The sequence below is a fragment of the Amblyomma mixtum genome, chromosome 2, assembly GCF_055824585.1.
Source record: "Amblyomma mixtum isolate Tamu chromosome 2, ASM5582458v1, whole genome shotgun sequence".
NCBI classification, from domain to species: domain Eukaryota; kingdom Metazoa; phylum Arthropoda; class Arachnida; order Ixodida; family Ixodidae; genus Amblyomma; species Amblyomma mixtum.
In genome coordinates this window covers 186397192-186421035 of record NC_143013.1, presented here as the reverse complement: position 1 = coordinate 186421035, position 23844 = coordinate 186397192, and the positions used below count along the sequence as shown (strand labels likewise).

The window sequence follows — 23844 nt, the reverse complement described above, 5'->3', positions numbered from 1 at the left end:
TGATGCGGCCGTAATGAATGTAATGCCCCAAGCTGCAGACGATAAGAAAGAATGTTCGCAAATATCTTATAATCCACTTTGCATAAGGTTATCGGATGATACCCGTGAAAAGTTTTCAACTGATCTGTGTCTGCGCTTTTAGAGATTAGCATTGTGTGGCCAGTGGAGAGCATGGGAGGCAGCAAGCCCATGTCATAAGCTGCGCTTAAAAGTTCCAACAGCGCAGATGCTAAGCAAAACATAAACGCTTTATAGAACCCATGACTTAGACCGCAAGGCCCAGGAGACTTATTACCCTGTACATAAGAAATGCCCGATTTGATCTTATCTAAAGTAATAGATCCCTCAAAGCCTTCATGCTCATCATCTTCAATATGAGGAAATGCTGCTTTTAAGTGACTGAAACCGAACCCACTGGTCTGGTTACTACTACCACCAAAGAGCCGCATGTAATAGATAAAGCACCTGGAATACCTGGCGTGTCAGTGTGCGTATCACTTCGGCAACGAATTTCTAAAACTCCCTTGGAAACAGCAGCCTCCCTTTCATTATTAAACGTGCGGCGATACAGTTATTTACTAACGAGCCTCCCAGTTCGCGACCTAATCGAGACATCCTGAAATTATTTTGCGGTAAACTGTTGTAACGGCGCATCACCATTGTTGTTTAACATAGCCTACTGTGCATGGATATTAGGTGAGGCCGTTATCTTTCAGCGACTACTGCATGATGTCTGTTCAGATACGTTGGCACACTCGGCGCCTTCTCCAACCGCGGTGTGAGCTGTGTAAGCTAAAAAAATTCCTCCCCTCAGAAGAAATTTTTCAGCGCGCTCTAGCTGCTTGCTTCAAATATGCGTGGGCACGTGCAAATCTCTTAGTCTTTCAAAAGTCGGAAATTTTTAAAAAAGATGTTAGGAATCTTGACAGGGTAGTTTTTTTTTAAACATATGCTACAGCGGGACACGCCTCGTGTTGTTGTTGTTGTTGCCTTGGTGACATGGCACATACCCACGACGGGGGATTGGCCAGGGTTCAGTGAGGAGAGCCCAAAGAAGGCAAATTGGTGCCAAGCTAATGGATTACCTTTTGGTGCCAAGCTAATGATTTAACTTTGGGTACGTATTCCGAGGAATTAAGGATGGAATTATGGATAAAAGAAATTACGAGAAGAAAATAATGAGAAAAAAAAACAACGGGCATAAAGATTAGAGAACTGAATACAAGAAAAATTCTGAATGATTTTGCAATGCAATGATTTTGGGTACCACTAGCAAGGGAACCTGCCGGTAGCAATTATGTAATTGTGGGGGAAATCGCAAACTTGATTCAATGCGAAACCTCTGGCGCTTGCACCGAAGGAGAGAAGAAGCGGAACCGACAAAGTGAGTCCCATGAGTCCCAGATACGTCCTTAAACTGCACCACACTCTCGCGCTGTGCATTGCAGAGCGTCGTCTTCAACAACTGCTATCTGCTCCGTCCGGAGGCACTGCCCGCTCATCGTCTTCTTTATAGCACAAATCAGTGCTTTCGTACTGATTCGAATCTAATAAACATTCTCTGGGGTTTTAAGGCGATAGCTCTACACTATGCTGCAATCCCACTCATCAACATGTGATCTGTCCGCTGAGAACGGATGGTTTGTTGTTTATGAGGTTTAACGCCGCAAAGTGCCTCAGGCTATGAAGGACGCCGTAGTGAAGGGCTCCGGAAATTTCGAACCCCTGGGGTTCTTTAACGTGCACTGACATCGCACAGTACACGGGCCTCTATAAGTTCGCCTCCATGGAAATTCGGCCGCCGCGGCTGAGATCGAACCCGCGTCTTTCTGGTCAGCAGCCAACCGGCGTAACCACTGAGCCACCGCAGCGGGTGCTGACAACGAATGACTTTCGATACAGTAGTCATAGTAATGGCTGAGAGTGCTTGAAACGATGGGGACTTCGAATTTTAGACCGGGCCTTTTCCAAAACTTCGCCCAGACGATTTATAAAATTTGGCCCAGGCGACACGCGAAATTTGACATTGGCCGATTTGGTCTATAATCGATGTCCAACCATAATTTGGCATGCTCTACTCGATCGCTAATTCAGAATTTGGCCAGGAGTATAGCCAAAATTTTGACAATGCCACCAAGGCTGATTTGGACCAAACAGATGTCCAACAATGAGTGACTGTCGGACACGATGGTAACTCCAAATTTGACCCTGGCCATTGCCAAATTCCTATCGCTCGGCTTTTTGCTGTAACCGCGGTTTAACACTGCCTAATTTTTGTTTTTTAATGTAATAAAAGGGAATGGAAGCATTGTACCGCGTCCAGCCATGCGTGATCAGATTGGTAATCTGAAGGGGCTTCGCACGATTTTTGTGTATATAAGAAACCGCTGAATAAAACCTGTGAAATTTCGGGCCGCGGTGTCCAGCTCATGCTTGTCTCTTCGAGTGACATAGTCAATAAAATTGCCAATCATTGCACATTAGCAAGGCCTTACCGAAGAAGCATCAATTGTTCGTTATTCCACAAAGCAAGAAAACAGGCGGTCGGACTCCCGGCAACAGATCCGAATCGGAAATGAGTTGTGATCCGAATATTTACCACACCACTCGTTTATAACGGGGGCTTCGTGGACTCAACGCCCAGAAATCCTTAGGAAAAGCGTAAAGATTCACTTCAAGTAGTGCATTTGACAGGCGTGCTTCACAGTTTGCTTGTGTAGCGTGCCAGCAGCACCAAGGAACTTTTGTATTTAACATTCAGTTCTCAAGAATTGACAGTAATTCCTTTTCGCCGGAAGTCGTCGGAAGGACCGTCATTTTTATATATTTTGTCATTTCTATATTTACGTGACGTTATATGATCCGACATTCTCTGGAAACTAAAACTGTCGCCAGGACAGCGCGGGAGTTATATTTCCAAGGGGCAAAGTGTGATTGAAATAAGGTATAACTTACGGTGGTAGGTGATCCAGCCGTGCACGTCATAGCCGTCTCTCCGACGCACTGAAAACGATGCACAAAGCAAGTAACTTCAAAATAACTGCAACGTATGACGAATAGCTTTGGTGAAACAATTGTCGCTATGGCAGAGGCTCCTGGTGAGCATAATCCTACATTCTGTTTGACCGAAAAAAAAGCAAATGATTGTAAAATGAAAACGTTCGCTGAATCGAGAAAGCACTCGGCCTACAACCGATGGAGGTAGTGAAGGTAAGGTAGTAATATGTTAACTAAGCTGCTGTGTTCAGCAAATTATGTTTCTTTAATGCTGCGTAGGAATTGCACCGAACAGATTGGTTGAATGCAATCGCTCCACGGACCTGCCTGCATCGGATGGGTTGGGCGCACATTCAGTTGCCCATCTTCGACGGCACGGCCATATAGTACGCTTGTAGATGGTGTAGCATTAATGACCAATAAAGATGTACGGAGTTCATGCAGTGAAAAGCTCATTTGAGTGCTAGCTCACACCGCAAGTTCGGCCCGGCGCGCTTTCGTCCAGCCGTTTCGCGCGTCATACGCACCGAACTGGTGACTGCAAAACAGAGGAGACAGAGATCGAAGTAGCCTACACTCCGGCAGAGACTTTCGCTATAAATATGCCGCTGTCGTGGCATCAGCCAGGCCAGCGAGTCTCTTCATCGGCGTTTACAGCAGCCCACCTGCCTCATCTCCCTCGCGTGCTCCCCGCTCTATACCCGCGGGAGGCTCGTATGCTTTCGTGCCTTCGTTTCAGAGCACTCCTCTTTCTTCCTCTGCCTAGCCCAGCCGAAAGGGCGAACTGGGACTGACAAGGCAGCCTCGGTGAGCAGCAGGACATACCGCGGATTGTTGTGCGGCTACTACTGCAGCTTATCCGCCGTAAACTCGTCGAGTACACTACCTGCTGGCTTCACAGACGACGTTCCTAGAATCTGCTGCCCAAGAGGATGTGGGATGAGACTCAAGAGCGGCTGACTGAAGTGCGCCTATTCACTTGGACATCAAGACAGCAAGGTTACCATGTCCACGCTGTGCTAGATCGAGCGGTAGCATTGTAGTACTGTGCCCGATGTCCATGGATGCAATAAAAACTTGATCGTCTTTTAAACCTAACGCACTGAATTCATTCGCAACCCCTTTTCGAATTTCTTTCGTTGGTAGATCGCAGTGCCTCTGGGGCGGCTCATGGAAGCAGCGGCTGTTATGCAGGCGTCGAACAGTAGTGGCTACTTAAACGCGGGGAAAGCTTTTCGCTGAATTGTTGGTAAAGCAACAGCTTAGGCAATGCAATTTTTTTTAGCGCTAGGGTTTATAGTCACCATTCCTCGGATTTAGCCGTTGTGGGTTTGTTTACTTGTCTGAGCCCTGCTTCGTGGCAAGCTGCCCACCGGGTTGTAAGCTGCCTGCCAGGTTTATATATACGTATATATACCTGGTAGGTTTTCATGACGCCACAGGATCACGTGACAGGTGCGCCAGGTGGACGATAAACAACGCTAAACAATGGGCACACAGCGCGAGCGCACTTACTTTGCATTTCACCTTACTGCGCGAATTTACCATAACTTTTCCAAAACATTTTTCACCAGGCTCCGTGTTTCGACCCCAATGGCAATATTGCCTTCGAAATTAAGACGGACGTGAACTTGAGCAGGACATAAAACCACACAGAAGACAATAGGCCGTCTCCTAGACGGCCGCCTTTTATCTCCTGAGCAGGAAGCCGCCGGTCATCTCTGAGAAGTTCAAATCCTTGCAGCTGTCTCCCGGGGCGACGGCGTGCACACAAAGCTGAGCAAAACGAAGTCAGAGGCCGTCGACAAGGCGATGGAGTACTTAGGTAGGAACAGGGCTGGCGCTTGGTGCTGGACAGGAATTGCTGCACATTAGAGGCAAAGGCCTCTTCTTCTGTGGTGGAATCAGCCCAGGTGATTATGGTGATACCGCACAAGGGGTCAGTAGGTAGATATTAATGGTAGGCGGAGTCTTTTTCCTAGCCTGTGTTCTCCACGGCAGATCGGTGTCGATAAAAGTGACCGTAGCACGAAATATGATGATAATAATGACGTCTGATCGAGGGGACAAATATTCAGAAGTAGTTAAAATCTACTCAAATCTTAATAATGCTAGCAGACTGCAGGTGAGTATATTTTACCGAGCTAAGATTTCCCATGGAAGGAAGCCTGATGTTGATTGATCCAGAGCACGAGTCATTCTTGGTCAGGAATCGGAGGCAGTCACTCGAGAGGCAGAGCCCGTAGTCCCGCAAAATTTCCAGGGTGATGCCAGCTGAAAAGTGACGCGCGATCAATTATAAAAGCGGAAACAAATGTAGGCATGATAATAATAAACGTTCGCTGCTTATTTTTTCAGCTTCTTTTGGTGCTTAGTGCACACGTGAAGGCGTGCAGTCAGGCACTGACTAGCTTCAGCCGGTAAAATACGACAAAATATACGCTTGAGCACTGCCACCATAACCAAGAACAAGACGAATAATACCAGTAAGAATAAAAACAACTGTTAAAAAAAAAACAAAGAACGTTTAAACTTTCTCATTGATTGGTAGCTTCTATATGAATTAACAATCTATTCAGTGCCTCGTATTGCACTGGATATTTCCTCGAAACATCTATGTGGCCCTTGCGAGGCTTAGTTCAATCAAGCTTTTAAAACAAATACGCGATGCTTTGTAGTTTAGAGAGGATTTCCAGATTTCTCATTGAATTAATGATTAGATGCTGTGGACTTCAGAAATACTTATCAGCCAGCTGCTAGCTACAGTGAAGAAAAAAATTGGTATTCAAGGTCACGATTACCTCAATGCTTTCAAGAGCGGGTATCTGCTGGCCGGAACAGAATTTTTTTTCATATGGAGAAAACTTATAACGTCAAAGTCATTTCGCATATCCCGGATACTTTAATGGTTTCACTTAGGATTCGACAGAGTCCAACGAGGGTATAGTCTTCCCAAGTGCTGAATCTTATGGCTACTCGCAGAGCAGTAGGGTCGGCTGAAGTGCTATGTTTAATTGATTGCATTTCATTTTCAATCATTAAATTACGCAGGCATGTTTCCATGAACATATGAATCCCTACGTAGGAGCTTATTGAGATCCATGTTATTCACTTCTTGTGATAGCAAATCGCAGGCATAACAAAAATAATGTATATATATATATACATAAAGTTTCTTGCCCCGGGTACCGCGGGCCTTACCGTGTTGTTGCCCGCCTCGGCCCTGTGACATACCAACTCGAAGATCTGCTTGAGCATTGCCAACGTGGTGTGCACCACATTTTGCGCAACATGTTTCTACCATGAAGACATATGTCTACGACACCCGCAGTGATCCTGATTGGGCTCCGGGATCACGCTTATTAGCTCCCACGTCCTCACAAATGCCGCCGCCGCCTGCTGGCTCCAGATCTCCCTCCCGGAATGCCGTCCCATAAGTGAGCGTCGTGGCAGCGGGCGCCAACATGTACGGAGCCAACAACGTCTTCGAAAAGCACGTCGGGGCCTCTCCGACTAGGTCGACTGCTTCAGTGCTTCAACCTTCCGACATTTTTCGCCCCGCCCCGTTGCCCTCGAGCCGGCGGCCACTTCTCTGGGACGGCATTACATGGGGCTGCCGTATGCCCCGGCTGGCCTTCCTGGACTAGAACACCTGGACCGTCGCACTGCGTCGCACTGCATTTTATTTCTTCCGCCCGTCTTCCTCCTCCCTCTCCCTCCCCCCCCCCGGTGGAGAGATGTTACGGCATGCGACCTCCGCAGATGGTTACTGGGCGCCGCCTGCTAAACCGCTTACACATCCAACACACATGCATACCAGAGGGGACGGAGAACATCCCGGTGCTGTGGTGCCACATGCTCTGGGTCGCTCCGCTCCCGCGTAAAATGGACATGGCTTCACATGAAGGCAGACGACCAGCGCGGGTTCGCACGCTTGAGAGGCAATATGGATCTAAAGAGGGCGTCTACTACGAGGAAATCACAGGGCTGTCGCCCGCGGGAGTCCCGGACTAAGGATACCGACCATGCAGCAGGGTTTTTTGACCCTCAAACTCTCTTTGAATATTAAAGTTTTTCACCACCACCGCCGACCAATAGCGCGCTACGCTAGACGAATAAAAGTATAGGCGCGGGGCGAGCGGGAGGGGAGAGCGCGCGGCGCTAGCGCGAGGTGTAGACAACATAAGAGAATCGCTGCGGCCGGTTGTGTTTTCCGCTTTCTCTGCGCGGGCCCGCGGTCTCATATATATATATAGTAGGTGTTTCAGCGAACACTTTAAAAAATTCTTATAAACAGAGTTTTGATGCAAAAATATCGCTTCTCCGGCAGTGTTACGAGTGCTGGCGGACACTAGAAAAGTGGTGTATTGTCTAAAGTATTGAGCTGGTTAACTAACTTTAATAACTTCTTAACTAGTATAGTTAGGCGCCTAGTTGCAATTAGAGATTTGGAGCCGCTCTTTAGGAATAGCCATATCAGTTTATCTAATTTTGAAAACGCGGTCACCTTCGCCGCCTGTGACTCGACAAAATCTGGCTGCGTCGTGCGAAAACACATGGGCCTTCGAAAGCATACAGGCAAAGCAATCCCCCCAGTGCAAGAAACTAGTCGAAAAAGCCACATTTTGTCGAGCCACAGCGCCAACGGCAATCGCCTTTTTTAATTTCTAAAAACTTTAGGACCCACTGCGGTACCCGCATTGGAGAAATGCGTAAGCATTGGGGATGCCTTACCGATACTACAATTAATTGTCTTAATCAAGTTCCAGCAATTGCCCATATGATTTTTTAATCTTCGCCCCACGCTCCGTTTTCAAATTCGGCGCCACTTTGGGGGCATCTTCAGAGATGTCTTGGTTCTACCGCCAGGAGCCTTCTCTGTCGAAGTCGTCCGCTTCTAATCAATGGTCGGTTGCCCTCAGTCCAGGGCTCCGCTGGACACTGCCGCCCGTTGAGCTCGTTGTACCAGACCTTTCTGGTACAACGCAGGGCTGAAGCCATCGGGAGTCAGCGTTCATTGTGTTCATTGGCGTTGGCGTTGACAACGTTTTACACTCCGATCATTTTAAGGAAAAGAAGTGCGCATAATGGCTCCCTGAGTCAACGGACGCCTGAATCGCACTCAGTGATGAGAGAGAGAGAGAGAGAGAGAGAGAGAGATGTGGGCTGCAGGCGTTAGCGCTCACAACGGTGAGCGAACTCTCTTGATCAACCATTAACTGCCACCTGCCAGTGTGGCAGGGTAGGTGTTGACTTTAATGCAACATATAAAGACAAAAAGGAATTTCTAACCACTTATGCGGGAGAACATCCCGTTCCTTTCGTTCGTAACGCCTCCCACAGCTGTGACAACCTCTCGAAATACTTGCACAGATCTCGTCTTTGAGATCCAGGCATTGGTGCTGCAAGTCGAGCATATATTCGTTTACTTCTCCGACCACAAAGCTTCCTTCATGACAATCACGAACTGTTAGTGGAGTGTTTCTTGAAGGAATATGTGTGATAAATAACAAGTTGTCTGTAATTTTCCTTACATGTCTTGGTCCAAATCATTGCCTCAGTCTATCGAAAAGATGAATCAGCTGATGAGCTGCGCTCAAATTTCGCATTAGGAATTAACGTAATTGTCGGCAATTATTTTTTACATTTTTGGCTCTAATTAATTAACTAAATAACCCACCTCCACAACCTCAGTTTCCCGTACGAGATTTTTTGAATCTCTATTTGATGGTACATTTCTTTTTTGCAGATACCCATTCGTTCGGACCTAATCATGCAGAGAAGCTCATGATGACACGAAACCGTAAACGTTTTGGACATTTTTGGCTGTAATATATAATCAGTTACTCTATCTCAACCCCCCGATTTGCCGTACGAGATTTTTGGTGCTCTATTCCATGGGACCATTAATTTCGCGCAAACCGATTCGTTCTGACGTAATCGTGCGGTGAAGCTCCATCCACTTTTAGGACATTTTGGCTGTGATTAACTAATCAACCCACCTGAACCCCCCAATTTTCTCAACGAAATTTTCTTTGCTCTATCCGATGATACAATTCTTTTTTGCATAAACCCAGTCGTTCGGACGTAATCATGCGGACAAGCTCGTGATGACACAAAACCCCAAACATAGCTATACAATGCTATAACGCATTAAAAACTGATATGGCTATTACTAAAGACCGGCTACAAATCTCTAATTGTAATTAGGCGCCTATGTCGGCTAGTTAAGAAGTTAAGTATTACAAAATGGTTAGCCAGCTTACTACACAAGACGATTCACCAGTTTTCTGGTGCCTCGCCGCAATGGTAATACTGTGCCGCAAAAGCGAAATTTTTATCCCAAAAAGCCTTTCTATGAAAATTTTTGAAAGTGTTCGCAGAAACACCCGGTATACTATATACCTGTATTGCTTCACGAAACCAAGGACTGAGACGCCGTTCACTGGCTGCGTTCCAAGAGAAACTCTCCCGGTGCGTGTGCTACCTAGGACCACCTACTACTCCCCCCTCCCGAAAAAAAAGGCAGTGGCTTATCTTTGGTTAAGCCTGAATATACAAGCGAAAAGCTTCAGTTATGCTTGGTTTGACGTCATGGCTGTCGCAGTTCGCGCACAATGCACTGGGAACACGATCATAACGCTGGAGGTGTTCGGCCGTCCATACACTGCCTGTACAGATGCGGAGGAGGAGACGGTGATCGACGTGGTTAAAATTCAGGTGGCACATGGTTCTCTAAACTGCTGCAAGGCCAGAGCGTTTCCTGGCGCACTGCCTTTTTATTTTCATATTTATTTTTTATTCATTTTTTGTTTATTTTTTGTTTTATTATTTATTTTTGTCTCTTTAATTTTTACTTTGTCGTATTTTCTTTTTCGTTCCATTTTTATTTCTGTTTATTTTCTCATTTTTGTTGTTTTTGTGTATTTCTTTTTTCAAATATCTTTTGTTTTTCAGCGACACTCATATGTCGGTAATAAAGGAGAAAACTAAAAAGCACAGCTAGAAAAGCCCTTGAGAATACAGTAAGCTCACCATAGAAGAGAAAATGAACTCGCGTAAGTTTGATTTGTAATATTTTTTTCAACATCAGACGAAAAGTTATGCTTAGCTTTATTACGTATGGAAGGTCATTCCACAGCTTAGATCCTACATGAGCTATTGTTCTACGTAAACGTAAGGAATTTTCCATGCGTACCGTTATAAGTGCTACGGGACGGCAGCTTGTATATAGAAGAGTGATGCTGTTTTTCTGTATGCTACATTCGAGGATACTGCCATGCATACTCGACTAACCAACAATTTCGAAAAAGCGATCCGCACAGAGAAACTACACTACATGTGCGTATGAATTTACTGTCATGAGTGATCCCCGGGGATCTGTTAGATGACGGCTGCCTACTGCTTCCATCATTGTCACCTCAAAGCGAAGCGCCATCTTGAAACTGTGTGCCACTTCAGAAACATTTTAGGCATCCGTACTGAAAGTGGGCTGCAAGTGCCGACCACGAAGGGACTAAGAAGACCCTGGTGTCTGGGGCCGAATTACGAGTCGCTCTCAATTTTTAGAGCGTGATGTCAAAATGACGACACTGCAAGATGTTGACCGCGGAATTAACCTATTAGCAGCAAGGTTGCAGTGGTTGGTAGCAGGAATCTGCCCCGGAAGCATTTATTTGCGCGATATGGGACCGTAGGCTGTTTTGCTGTAGACACGCCGTGAATAAAATTTACGTTTTCTTTTGCTACCAAACTATGTTTGAAACTCAACAACATGAAGGAAAACAAGAAGCGTCCTCAGCTTTGCAATTAAGTTTGCTGTTCAGTCACTTTTGCTGCCGCGAGGGTGCGCTGACGCTGGAAAAGCTTCAGCTAGGTGGCGTGAGCTGCCGTCTGATTCAAAGGATTCAGCATTATCCATCCACCCGCATATTCATCGACCGTGAACATGTCAGCCAGAAAAAAAAAAAGCTGATTCCACGACTGTCTAGCTCTTTTTACGCGTTGTCTAGAATCAAGGTACTGTGCGGACGTCTTAAGTGCGCGGAAAAATCTGTTTTGAAGGCAGTGATTGTTATGGGTATGCAGAGATCGATTTGCAAAGAGCGAGTCGCACAGGCGAGTCGCAAACGTCGAGCGATCGATTTCGCGCAATTAGTTACGGTTTCCGGAACACATTGTAAAGCGGGGAGGGAGCGTAACAAATCGATTTAAACCTGTCGCGCGACCTCCGCGACTCGCCAGCGCGGACCCGCCTGGCCTGTGTTTTCGGTCCGAGTCTGCTATCAATCAAAAATGTGCCCTAAGGGCGATGCGTGGTTCCATTTATTTTACTTCAGAAAATATCAGGCTACCATGAATGATCACACTGCCGCAACTGCCGACATACGGGAGCAGGCCGGTGCAGCGGCTGGGAGATTGCAATCTCGGTGCGGGAAATAAGAGCTGACACGCCCGGTCACTGTGGCAACAATCCCCCTTCTGCCTCGCAACCAACCGATGCCGCCCGCATTGGACTAAACACTTGATGTTCTGCTGATTTTGTTGCCGTTCTGTTCGGATGATGTTCATTTGATGGCGATGTGTGTGCCATCGACACACCCGACACCGCCGGGGAAACTGCAGTGACGAAAGTTTAAATCAAGGAAGCCCTCCTTCACCGCCGCCTTGTCTTCGCGTCTCGCCGGTAAGCGCGCACCTTCCGCGACTGAAACGGACTATGCAACGAATTAAAAGTAGGTTGTAAATGTTTTCAGTACTTAGAAATGATGTTAAGAAGCATTCACACCAAGTAGGAGTCTTCGGAACTGAGCTGGCAATTTATTCTGAATTTTAAAAACCGTTTTTTTTTTATTCTTCGGCCGATTGGTGTTTTTGTATTGACCGATTTCGAAACTAAAATCGGGAAAATAGAAGTCACTAGTCCCGTGACATCGGCAGGCCTCTACAGGCTGCCACTCGCTGTATTATGAAACGACCGCTCCCCGCCCCCCTCCCTTATGTAATGCCCTAAGCCAAGGGCCCTTAAGGGTAAATAAATGATGATGATGATGATGATGATGAGCCACGGCAACCACGACGTCACGGGAACACTTCCGGTAGCCGTGAAAGTCGTCTGCTCGTGCCGCTGCGCGACCACCTCGGGCAAGCACGAGCCAGGGTATTGCCTTCGAGCATATGGTTTCAGTTTACCTCTGCCGCCCCTTTCTGTAGGGAGTTCGGGAGCCACTGGCAATGCCTTTGCCGCGGTGACAAGGAAAGAAATCCGACGCACGCCGCATTCCAGGAAGGCGGAGAGAGACCGGAAAGGTGCTGCCGACGCTGCTGCTGGGGTGCTCGGTGCGACAACCGGAAGTCGTAAACGAATGTCAGCGAATGACGCATTCATGCGCGGGGCCCAGTCCCAGAGCTGTTTTCTTCATTTTTTTTTGTGCTGCGTGTGTACGAGTTGAGGAGGAGAGAAGTAGCGTAATTTTTAATCGTCTATAGCTTCATTGTTATCTATGCTACCTCAAAAATTCTTGTGTGTGGGTGACGAGTGATGGAATGCCTATCTCTCGTCGGCTTCACGTAATCTCAAGAAATTTATTGCATGGTCCCTATAACGTTGACAGTGGTATCCGCCATCCGCAGCAAACACTTGTTCACAGTCGGTTGGGCTACGCCGATGTTTGCTTCATTTCCTACGGAGCCTTGGAACCCACTGGCGGCGAAAAAACGCAGCGAGCACAGCAGTTGCCGCTCCACTGACAGCGCACTCACCCGCATACTTCCAGTCCAACGGCGAGTTCGTCACACAGCCATTGTGCAGGCTCGTTCCCATGTCAAAACGTCGAAACAACTCGTCCCACACATCAAAACCTTCTTTGTGCACCCTCCTACATCGTTGCTCGCGCGGCCATCCGCGTATACGGCGATCTAAACAGTCGCCATTTTCCGTCTCCAACGGTTTGAGACCATTCTTTTTCTATCTGCAGAAATGCTCTCGACCTGCTCGTATAATGATGTGACCAACGTCAACACTTCTGTTTTGTTTATGGCGTAAGCCGGTGACGTAAAAAATCAATATGGCTGCTGGTCACTGCCAACCAGTAGGAACCGGGCAAATGAGAGCATTTTTGAGATTGTTTTCGATTGAGAGCGACTCGTAATTCGGCCCCTGGTCAACTGCTCGTGGGTTGTGGGTTCACAGCGTAGGGTGCCGCCGGACATTCTTGTTAAAAGTTCTAAATTTAAAGGAATTTGGAATGTCATCCATGTAAGCGAACGTGACTTCATTTACAGGGACGGTGAGAACCCGGGCCTGGGCAATCGCGATGACCTTAGTGTGGAAGCACTGTGAACTTATCTGTAACTAGGCGCCAGATACAGTGTTAGACTGTCTGGTAGGCAATTTAGTTCCCCCCCAACAGTAAAAGTAAAATTGAACCCAAAATTTCCATTTTCTTGTAACTGCCGCACCCGGATAAACTAGCCAAAAAAATTATGCTGCCGTTAGCGCACTACAAACGGTGTTATTTGGGCTAGTCAAATGAGCAGTAATGGAAGGTTTCGTTTATTTCTTTTCTTTTTAATTATGCAGCGTGGATGCGTCCCAAAGAACGTGGCCTTTTATACTGATCACCTAATAAGTCGTCATCGACACACAATGCATTTTTTTTCCTTTTAACGCGTAATATACCTGTTTTTAATTCTTCATTTTTTCTGGTTTCAGCGACAGCTGTGAAAAGCCCGACTGCTGGCTTTGCCGCGTCCGCGTTGGCGGAAAACGCTTAACGCTGGTTGTTTAGCGTGCAGTGACGAACGAACGACGTCACTAAAACGCTGCACGGGAACACGTCACGCTGCGTGGTCCGAACAGCTTTGCCACGTGACACGCATGCCAAGAGAGATGACAATTTAGGTCGAATAAACAATTTGATATTCACCACAGCGAAGAGGTTTTGCTGAACTTGCCGTTGCACAGTGGTAGCAATCCTATGAAGGTTTTAAAGCTGTTTTGGTTCCCTATCGCAGTGGTGTTTTACAATTTATACTTTCAGATTTGCAATTTTTGTGGTTTTTTTTCGCTTTGCGCTTGATTTCCGCGAATATATCATGGCTTGTCTTTGCGGAGAGCTTGAAAGATTACATTCGTCACGTGAAGCCCTATGAACAGAACAGTATTGGGAGTATGCGTTTTGCGTTTATGCTCTACTGAAATTGTGCTGCTTTTTGGCGTTTATTCTGACGTTTCTATTACGCAACGCTCAACAGGAAGCGTAAGCTATTTTATATAAAGAAACAAGTAAATATATATGATCTACGAAATTGACCTTACCTTTTTTCTCTGTTGTACTCATACTTCACACTGCCTATAGCAAATGGGTTGGCCCTTATGCTGAGAACGATTCGGGCATTACAGGGTTAAAGTAAAAGGTTTCAGCCAGCTCACACGACTTCAGGCGGTTGACGATGCTCAGCAGGAGAGGCGCCAATGCGCTGGCGTTTCCCTCAGGCCAGCTGTTCTGGTAGATCCCCTGGATGACGCACTGCATAAAAACGGCGAGGCATGGTTTCTTTGTCAGGGGGCTGCCGTCGTTCGTTCAACTCCCGAAATTGAAGTGATAGCAAATAACGATGTCTGAATGTAGGATGCGGTATTTAGATTTACCGCCACACAAAACGGCGTTCCGAGTAAAGAAGCGTGGCCGCGTTTTAACGGCAAACGCGGGGCTGCCGTGGCTAATTGCACTGGTATGTGGTTACAAAATAACTTGTAGTGAAAAGTTGGACTGCGACTCGTGAAACGTAAGGAATCCTTAACCTGGCCACCTGCGAGAATGTCTGAATATTTTGGGCACGCTGCACCTGACCATATTTCATTTTCATTTCGTCCTTCTTAATTCTTGATCTTTCTAGGGCGTCTTGCCCTCAAAATCACCTTTTCGCGGCCATAACTTGTGCATTCTTTCCTTCTGATTGGATTTTTTTTAATTTTCACTTGGCGTTGGTTACTTCTCTTTTAGCTTCAATTGGTTCGCCTTCGATAACCTCTTGTTAGGTAAGGGTTTCCTCTGAAATTTTTTTTACTTCTTGAGAGTTCTGCAAAAAAGGGTAACTGCAGTGGTATGTGGTTACAAAATAACCTGTAGTGAAATGTGCTATAGTTGTACTCGGGCTTCTGAAACTTAAGGAATACATCTTAATAAAAGCTTTAAATGTTGAACGTAGCATACTTGCAGAAAACGCTGTAGCTGCTCTTTCCTTTCGCGCTTAAAGGGGCTATTTCGATAGTTGTTTAACGAGGGAAGTAGGATTTGAAGTGAACGATGCCCCGAATATTTGCTGTTGATGCCTTGGCAGTACTCTTCGTAACAGCGAGACCATGGTAAAACGCATAAGGACGTCGAGTATAACTTCAGAAGCAAGAATGCTTAAGCACGCACCTAGGATGCGGGTGGTCTGGTGTTCGATCTTCAATGCCACAGAGTCATCATCATCATCATGAGCCTTACTACGCTCATTGCAAGGCAAACGGCTCTCTGGAATCTCGACAATTAACCCTCTCCTGTGCCAGCTGATGCCACCTTATCCCCGGAAAGCTGGTTATCTCATCCACCAAACTAGCTGCATCCTCCTACGCTTGCCTTCTCTTGGAATTCAGTCGGTTACCCTTGGAGACCTCCGCTAACCTTACCATCGCATTATATTCCCCGCCCAAGCTCATTTCTTCTGCTTTTGGACTAGGATGCCCTTAACTCTCGTTTGTTTCCTGACCCACTCAACTTTCATCTCTTCTCTCAACGATACATCTATCCCTTTCCTTTCTATTGCTCGCTGCTTTGTCCTGAATTTAAGTTGGCCTTTTTTCGGTAGCCTTCACGTTTCCGTCCCGTAGGAGAGTACACGTAAGGTATAGCTCATATACCACATGTTTCCGGGAAGCCATTTACTAATTTTTTAAAACGAATGGTTTATGAGGTACAGAGAAGCATCTAGCGGCATAATCATAAAAGTTTTGGTAGATGCCAAAAAACAGGCGAATCATGTTAATCAGTAAAGTTATTGGCTAAATTCTAATTGAAGACTTTAATATTGCCGATAGTTGTGTGACTGAGGCAAAGATTTGTAGGCGCCCGTTAGTAATAGCCATATAAGTTTTTAGAGATTCGAAACATTTCCCCTGTGTGGAGTAGCAGGCCAGGGCCATGTTACCACCGGCCGACCTCTCCACCTTTCCCTCATTAAAATTCCTTTCTCTCTCTCGAAACCTCGATTACCCTAGCCGCAGTGGCTCAGAAAACCTTCGCTATTTCTCGCGCCGCTCGAGAGCTGTGCTCCTGTGGGGAACGCAAGGTGATGTCCATGAGCGCAAGGTGGGGGCCCCGCCCGCGCTGCGCTGCTCCCCGCTCCGCACCACTTCGTTGCTCCTGCGCTGGCGGAACAGAGAACAGACGTACCGCGTATCGCTACCGCTGACTGCATACCACAAGCCCACTGCGTATGCTCACATCGCGCCGAGAGCGCCATATGGCACCAGATTCCCGTGAAGAGCGTGCAAGCCCGCCGCGTCGGGAACGATCATCGCAAGTTCAGTGGAGGGGCGCCATACGCGGCGGCGGCAAGCATTGTGCTAAATATATCTACAGTCACGTGGTACGTCGCCACGGAGTATCGCATGTTGATGGACGTCGCTTTGCGCTGCGCGCAAAAAAAAATTCAGGGGGCACTTTGACTATCTAAAGTGGGTAGAGGCGGAAGCGTTTTCCGCACCACCTTCGCTGTTTCTGTGGCACTGGTGGCGTAATTGAGTACTAATTACTAAGTGATGACAAATCACTAATTAATGGTTAATTACTGATTAATGCCTGAATACTAATTAATGGTTAATTACTGATTCATGCCTGAATACTAATTAACTGCTAATTAATGACGCTTAAACATCGCCTTTAGGAGTGGAACGCGACAGCGCGTTGTAGCGCTGCCAGGGAGTCCACGGAACGCCACCACCCGTTCGGCGCGATGCCTTGCCCTTTGAACGCAACATTTTTTGAGGAAAGGAAATGGCGCAGTAATTCTCTGTCATCTCGGTGGACACGTGAACCACACCGTAGAGGAAGGGAGGAAGTGGGAGTGAAAGAAGATAAAGAGGAGCCGTAATGAAGACAATGAAAATTGTATTTGAGGAAAGGAAATTACGCAGTAACTGTCTCACAAAATTCAGGGGGGCACTTTTTTGACCTAAAGTGTGGTCACTGATGTGTGTTTAAGATGTTAAGCTTCGCCCCTAAGAGTGGAACGCGACAGCGTCTTGCAACGCTGCCAAGGAGTCCATAGAACGCCATCGCTCATTCGGTTCTACGCCTCGCTCGTCGGTAAATTGGTTTTTGAGGAAAGGAAATGTATCTGTTTCTCATTTGTCGGTGGACACCTAAACCTCGCCGGAAGGGAATGGAGGAGGATGAGAGTGAGTGAAGACACCGTATTCACTAGACGCGCCTTTGTTCATTCCAAACCATCGAGCTGGCATGGCGGACGAAGCCAGTCTCGTGCTGGCTGACCACGACAGTGTCGTATGTATATAGCGTTGTGTGTATTTTTTTTGTGCAATGTCATGAGCCAAAGACAGGCAATAAAGAAAAAAAAAGCTGGCATGGCGGAGTGGATAGCATGCTCGTCTCTCACGCCGAAGACCGGGGTTCGATTCCTGAGCTCGACCAATTTCTTAATCGGTTTTATTTATTTATATAGCCTGACTAGTAAAGCTAATTAGACTAACAGTGTAATTAAGCAATTAACTAAGCTCAGTCCCACTTAATTGGAGCATCACTATACGATCCCTTCAATTGGTTGCATGGTTACTAGCCAAAGTACAATTGGCCCCGTTTGAAATTTGCGCACTGTGACGTCACGACGGTTTCCACCAATTGAAAAGCGTGACATTTTCTGTCGACAACTGCTGCTTACAACGATGAGACATTAAAGGCTTCCGCCTTAAAAAACTGTTAGGGCTTCTGACATTCTCGAAGCGCTAGCTGCATGTGAGAAAGGATGCACACACAGCCGACGAAGCACTACCAACAGCTGCTTATTGTTGGAAAAAAACATGGGTATATATGCACTAATGCGTATAGCGTAAGAATGTTATACCAACTAAGCCCGGTCGTAGTTATTCTGATACAGCAAATACTAACAGCTAATCTGTAACTGTAATCAGACACCTATCTGTAGCAGTTAAAAGTTAATAATTCTAAATTAGTCAATCGCTTTGCTAGTTACTTCACTTGCCTCTTTTTTGAAGTCCACCAACACTGTTATTAATGTGCCGCAGAAAGCTTCTATTCACCTCCTTAAACCTGTTTTAAAAATTAGTGGCGGGCTTGCCTGAGAGACATCGTGTACGTTTATCTTCAGGAAAACTGTCAGACTGTCATTGATAATAATTCTTATTCATGCAGCTAATTCGTCCTGGTTGCCTTCATCTGCGGTCACTACCTGCCCTAAGTAGATGAATTCATGCACTGCTTCCACGCCTCGCTACCTACCATAAACTGCGTTTCTCTTCCGAGACTGTATACATAACTTTAGTTTTCTATTTATTAATTTTTAGACCCACCGTTCTGCTTTGCCTGTCTAGGCCATTGATCATGCTTTGTAATTGGTTCCAAAAGTCAGTTAACAAGGCGACGTCATGAGCAAAACGCGGATAACTAAGGTACTCAGCATTCAACATTGGCTAGATTCTAATCATTACTGGGGGCGACATCTACGTCGTTCTCGTCCCCGAAACTGTCAGCGTCCCCAGCTGTGGTTGCACCGTAAATGGTTGGGCCACGTCAACGACCGCCTCAAAATAATTAATTGAACTGCACCGACTCCGACAAAATTTAAATGAAATAGAGGTTACAGGACGCAAATGTAAGCTATCTCAAGATGTTTATCTTTAAAGCAGGGAATGCTTCAAATAGAGAGAAGAGAACGAGAGGGTACTCACAATGACGTTTTTGTCCAGCTTTGATGTGCGTAAATTGCTAGAAATATGTGCTTTATTTTTGTTTTTGCAGTTTAATATCCTAAATAACGGCTTACTTTTAGTCAGCCCTATGGAAGGGGACCTAACGTATAGCAAAACTTAACGTTATACTTAACGCTATACGTCGTTCGTTGTCGTCATGGAGAAGGCTTCTATCATTTGTTTCACATTAGTATTTTCGATTTGCTGCTTATGACTGTTTTTTTCCTAAGTGGGTCGATATTAATCTCTGTGTTTGATCTATTTGAATACTAAATACCTATACACCGGATTAATGAGTCTTATATCACCAGCAGCAACCGAACCAAATGGTCTTCAATCCTCAGAGAGCGTCATTGACCGACTGGAGTACCAGCGATCTATGCCGAGATTACAGAGAACTAAGCCCAAGCACAATTACTGTGAAGATTATTGAAGCATAGGTTTTGCACGAGAAAGTGTGTTATGCTGCGCGGGAACTACAAAATCAACTTTTTTTCCACTGACCAAACCTGTATTAGTCACTGCAAAGGGCACCAGGGGGCGCGTTTTGGTTGAGCAGAACGCAAGAGAGTGTAGAAACTTACATTGGTGACCTTGATGATTCCTTGGGTGATTCCACTTGCCTGCAATTACAAACATAGAAAGAAGATCAAGGACGCATGCTAACAGCAAGTGACCTTGGGTTTCGCTATACGAAATAGTCCTTATGTAAAATAACGACTGTTGGGAGGTTAGACGCTTTCTGCGTCAATCGAGCAAAACGACATTAGCCTCCAGTTACCGTGGCAACTAAATGAATTCGTTAAGCCGAAAGAAAAAAACATAAAGACATTGGTTCTACATAGGCGCCAACTGCCGAGGACACTCCAACCGCACAGAAATCTTGAATCGTGTGAGGAGTTTGGTCCGTTCTTTTAGGCAGAAGCATCGCGTAATGTCATTACTTAGGATTGAAAAGCCCGAGGGTGCGACGCACCGGCACGAAGGCTGATACTAAAATATGGAACCTGTACTGGTGTAAACATGCCCGCGACGTGGCTCTTTACTACCATGACCAAACGGGACGTACATCGGGCAGTCGTATAAACAAGCCGGAACAAATAAAACACTACTTTCCGACCGACCTGCTTAAATCACAATGTGAAAACTATCAGATGCATTAACAACGGAATCCTTACTAGCAGAAACCACGTTGCCTGCAGACACTAATGGTCCAAAAAACAAAGAAAACGATTGGTTTCTTGAGTGAACATGCATAGAGCTATCAACGCTTTCGACGAAGAGAAGGTAGGACATTGTGTTCAAAAAAGATGTTGGGAGTTCGGTGAATACTGCGGCACAAAAAGAGAACACTTACGCTTGTATCGCCGCAGTAGCTTGTAGAACTGCCCACGCACTGAAATATGATAGAAAAATGAAGTAGAAAGATATACATTTACTCTCATTTCCGGCAATCGAAAACGGAAAAAAAAATGAAAGTGAACCTCTACGGGAGATTTTTTTTTCTGTGACACTTCCACCCAGTTTTATTTTGTGCTTATACGTAAATGCGAAGGACACACCTGGCTATACTAGGTGACCTCTAAGTGCTCTCGCATTATACATGCTTTCTGCACCTCAGTCTGACTCTTCTGAATGATCATGTTAGGGAGTAAAAGCTTTGTCCTGAAACTATATTTTACTTTCACGCGGATTTCTTTTTTCCACACCTTCCTATTCCACTCCATGCATTCTTCTGAAACTTTCACTTTCCAACGCATCCTCAGTGCTACTTACACGTGCATCAGAAACCTGAGGAAGCTTTAACTCGCTCGAAATAAACAAGCAGTGAAGTGTTGGGACATTTGGAGCTGATGAGAATTTTATTACTGTTATCGAAACAGAACCACGCGAATACCACATGACCTTGAGACTCACATTTCCGATGCCTTGAATAGCGCTGATCGTGACATTGATGCAGGAGCCTGAAATGATGAAAAGTAAAAATGGTGCGCGTGTTTCGAAACGAAACCGCTTTTTAGTGACTGTGAAATTTGAACCTATGGCATCACGATATATATAGATACCTTACAAGGTAAAGAGAAACTGCCCGTCGTTTTCTTTGAGACGATGCTTTTCTCTTTCCTAGGCATTTGATAAGTTGCTGACTCTTCATTTGCATAGGGAACAAAAAAAAAGATTATTTTTCCGAGAACACGGATCAACTACCTAAAGAAAGCGAATGCAATAGTCATGAATGACTGGAAGCAGTTGAGCCAGTTTGCGTCAGTCTGCGCTAGTTGAAGAATATTAACAAGTAGCAAAAATTATTGCCCGTACGTGGGGTACACTGTAATTTGGGACAGATGATGCTTCTTAAGAAGAGATTTCTGCGAAGTAAAACTGATGATACGGCTGCAAGAGGCTGTTGTGCAGTTCGTGAGCTTTAACGCGACCACATGTAATGCGACCACACGGAGAGAAGAACGGAGAGAAGCACGAGCAATGAAAGGGGAAAAAAACAACAGCACAAGCACAAAAAATGTACAAGGGAGGTGGGCAATAGTGTCCCACGCGACAACTAGCGGAACACTGAGCGCACTGCCCATCACCGCGTGAAGTACGGTTTCATGCGGACTATGTACACAACCTCAGAGCAGGGTGGGCGACGCTGAGGCTGCACAGTCCCGTCAGGAAGAACTTCGTAGGTCACTTGTGTTACACGGCGCAAAACTATAAGGTCCAAAGTAACAGAACATCAGTTTTTCAGACAAGTCTGGGCGGCGTACCGGTGTCCACACCCAAACCTGGTCACCGGGATGGCATTCGACGTGCCGATGACGGAGGTTGTAGCGGCGTGCATCCGTGCTCTGCTGCCGCTGGATGTGAATACGGGCAAGTTCACGTGCTTCCTCGGCGCGCTGAGCGAACTGCTCGGCGTCTGGCGTGAGTGGGTGGTCACCAGTGCAGCATGGAAGCATTGCATCCAGCATCGTCTGAACGTCACGTCCGTAGACCAGACGAAATGGTGTAAAGCGGGTCTTCTCCTGGCTAGCCGTGTTGTAGGCGTATGTGACGTACAGGAGAATCTCGTACCAGGTTTTGTGCTGCGAGTCTATGTACAGTACGGTCCACTGTTAAAGGGAACATGCGCTGCCGCCGAGAACTTGTGGGAATTGTCGGTACAAGACGCATGCGCAGTAAGCATGACAGCTGGTCATTCCACGTGTGCGCCTTATTTCGCCTATTCTCGCCGCATCTAGGCGGCAGGGCTTCGTAAAGCGCGGAGGCCACGCGATCGCATGTTCCCTTTAACAATAAACCGTACTGTACATTGCGATCATGTCGGCGATCGTTCTGTTGAGTCTCTCTGTGAGCCCGTTCGTCTGTGGGTGATAGGCGGGGGTTTGGGGATGGCTCGTGTGACTGAGCTCGAACACGTCGCGCATGAGCTGTGCCGTAAACGCCGTACCTCGATCAGTGGTTACGAGGGACGATGTGCCATGACGCAGAACAATTTGTTGCATAAAAAACTGGGCGATCTCAGATGACGTACTGTGCTGTATCGCCTTAGTTTGCGCATACCTTGTTAAATAGTCGGTCGTGACTATGATCCCTTTACGACCGGCCGATGACCTGGTGACACCTGGTGTTCTCAGGTGGCATTACTATATGTTAAATGAAATTGCAGATATGTTGATTGTGTTTAGTACATCCCTTAGCGAAAACTAAAACGTTTGAAGTATAGGGTGGCATATTCATATTGTATTTTAAACATATTTTGTATTCATTAATGCACAAAAAATATACACGAAATAGGTTCCTGAAATTTCATGCTTGGTATTCTAAATATATTCTTAAAATGTGCCAAAAATACCTCACTTAAAGCATACTTCGATCATGTTTCAAGCATGTGAAAAAACATGTATGCGGTTGTAGCATCTTGTTAATGTATTAAAGGCGTACCTTCGTGAATATGAAGTTAATTCTTCAGAAGTATTCTTCAATTCTAACAAACGGGCAGTCCTTTTAAACAGCACTGCAGCACAATTGCTGCACAATTTGCAGCACAATTTCTATCTGCCGTAGAAAAGTCTACTGCTCGAAATCACGTTTCGTGAAATGGCTTTGCGTTTTGGCCATGTATTTGAAGTGTACCTTCGTAAATACGCAACTAATGCGTCAAAATTATACTTGAGTTCTAACAAATGAGCAGTCCGCGTAAGCATATTTGCAGCACACTTTAAGCTGCCGCTGAACGATCTAATGATCAAATTCGAGTTTCGGAAAATCGCATTTGGATGTTGGCAATGCCTTTAAAGTGTACTTTTGTAAATACGCAATTAATTTGACCAAACTATAATTAAATTCTCACAAATGGGCAGTCCGCGTGATCGTAATCACATCACACTTCAAGCTACTGTGGAGCAATCTAGGCCTCGGAATAGCGTTTCGGGGAAAAGTGAGCACTCTCCCTTTCTTGTCGTCCTTTTGTTTGTTGCAACTTCTAGCAGGAAGGCAATCACCAGACAGCATTATACCGGCAAGGGTGCCTTGGCCACCTCCGGGCCCGAACATGCCATCGAAAAGGACCCCGACTGGCAAGGCCAAAGGGCTAACTGGACGCCCGTGTATTTGTTGATTGACAGTTAGACTCCTGACCAATGCCTGGCGCAAGTTACGATTAGCAGTTAGTTCTAGATCTCCCCAAAGCGACCGGTCCAACACTTGGTCGACAGTTCGAGGGCCCATAGTCTGCGCAGAAATGCTTCACTGGACAAGATAGAGCGTCGTCTGTTGGTGGGTATACAGGGTCTGTTCTGAAAGTAGTAGGACTGGTTTTTTCCTGGGCGAACGGGCGGATGAGATGT

The 23844-nt window shown here is 46.1% G+C and overlaps 1 protein-coding gene across 1 annotated transcript; it reads right to left on the bottom strand.

The window, feature by feature from the left end:
• Positions 1–14372: 14372 nt before the first annotated feature.
• On the bottom strand, positions 14373–23551 carry LOC149361833 (uncharacterized). Its single transcript, XM_089568167.1, has 5 exons — positions 23515–23551; positions 20912–20958; positions 20352–20390; positions 19579–19617; positions 14373–14528 (listed from the first exon to the last, which is right to left on the bottom strand). The coding sequence occupies exons 1-5, from the start codon at positions 23549–23551 to the stop codon at positions 14373–14375; spliced, it is 318 nt and encodes a 105-aa protein (XP_089424293.1).
• Between the last annotated feature and the right edge of the window lie 293 nt (positions 23552–23844).

What these genes read in the sequence shown, in the direction of transcription:
- LOC149361833 (XM_089568167.1), bottom strand. Translation starts at nt 23,551, where the DNA reads ATGTTCGGGCCCGGAGGTGGCCAAGGCACCCTTGCCG. An exon ending in TGGCCAAGGCACCCTTGCCG is followed by an intron (nt 20,959 to 23,514) that starts GTATAATGCTGT and finishes TCATCATTTCAG; the next exon opens with GCTCCTGCATCAATGTCACG. An exon ending in GAATCATCAAGGTCACCAAT is followed by an intron (nt 14,529 to 19,578) that starts GTAAGTTTCTAC and finishes GTTTTTATGCAG; the next exon opens with TGCGTCATCCAGGGGATCTA.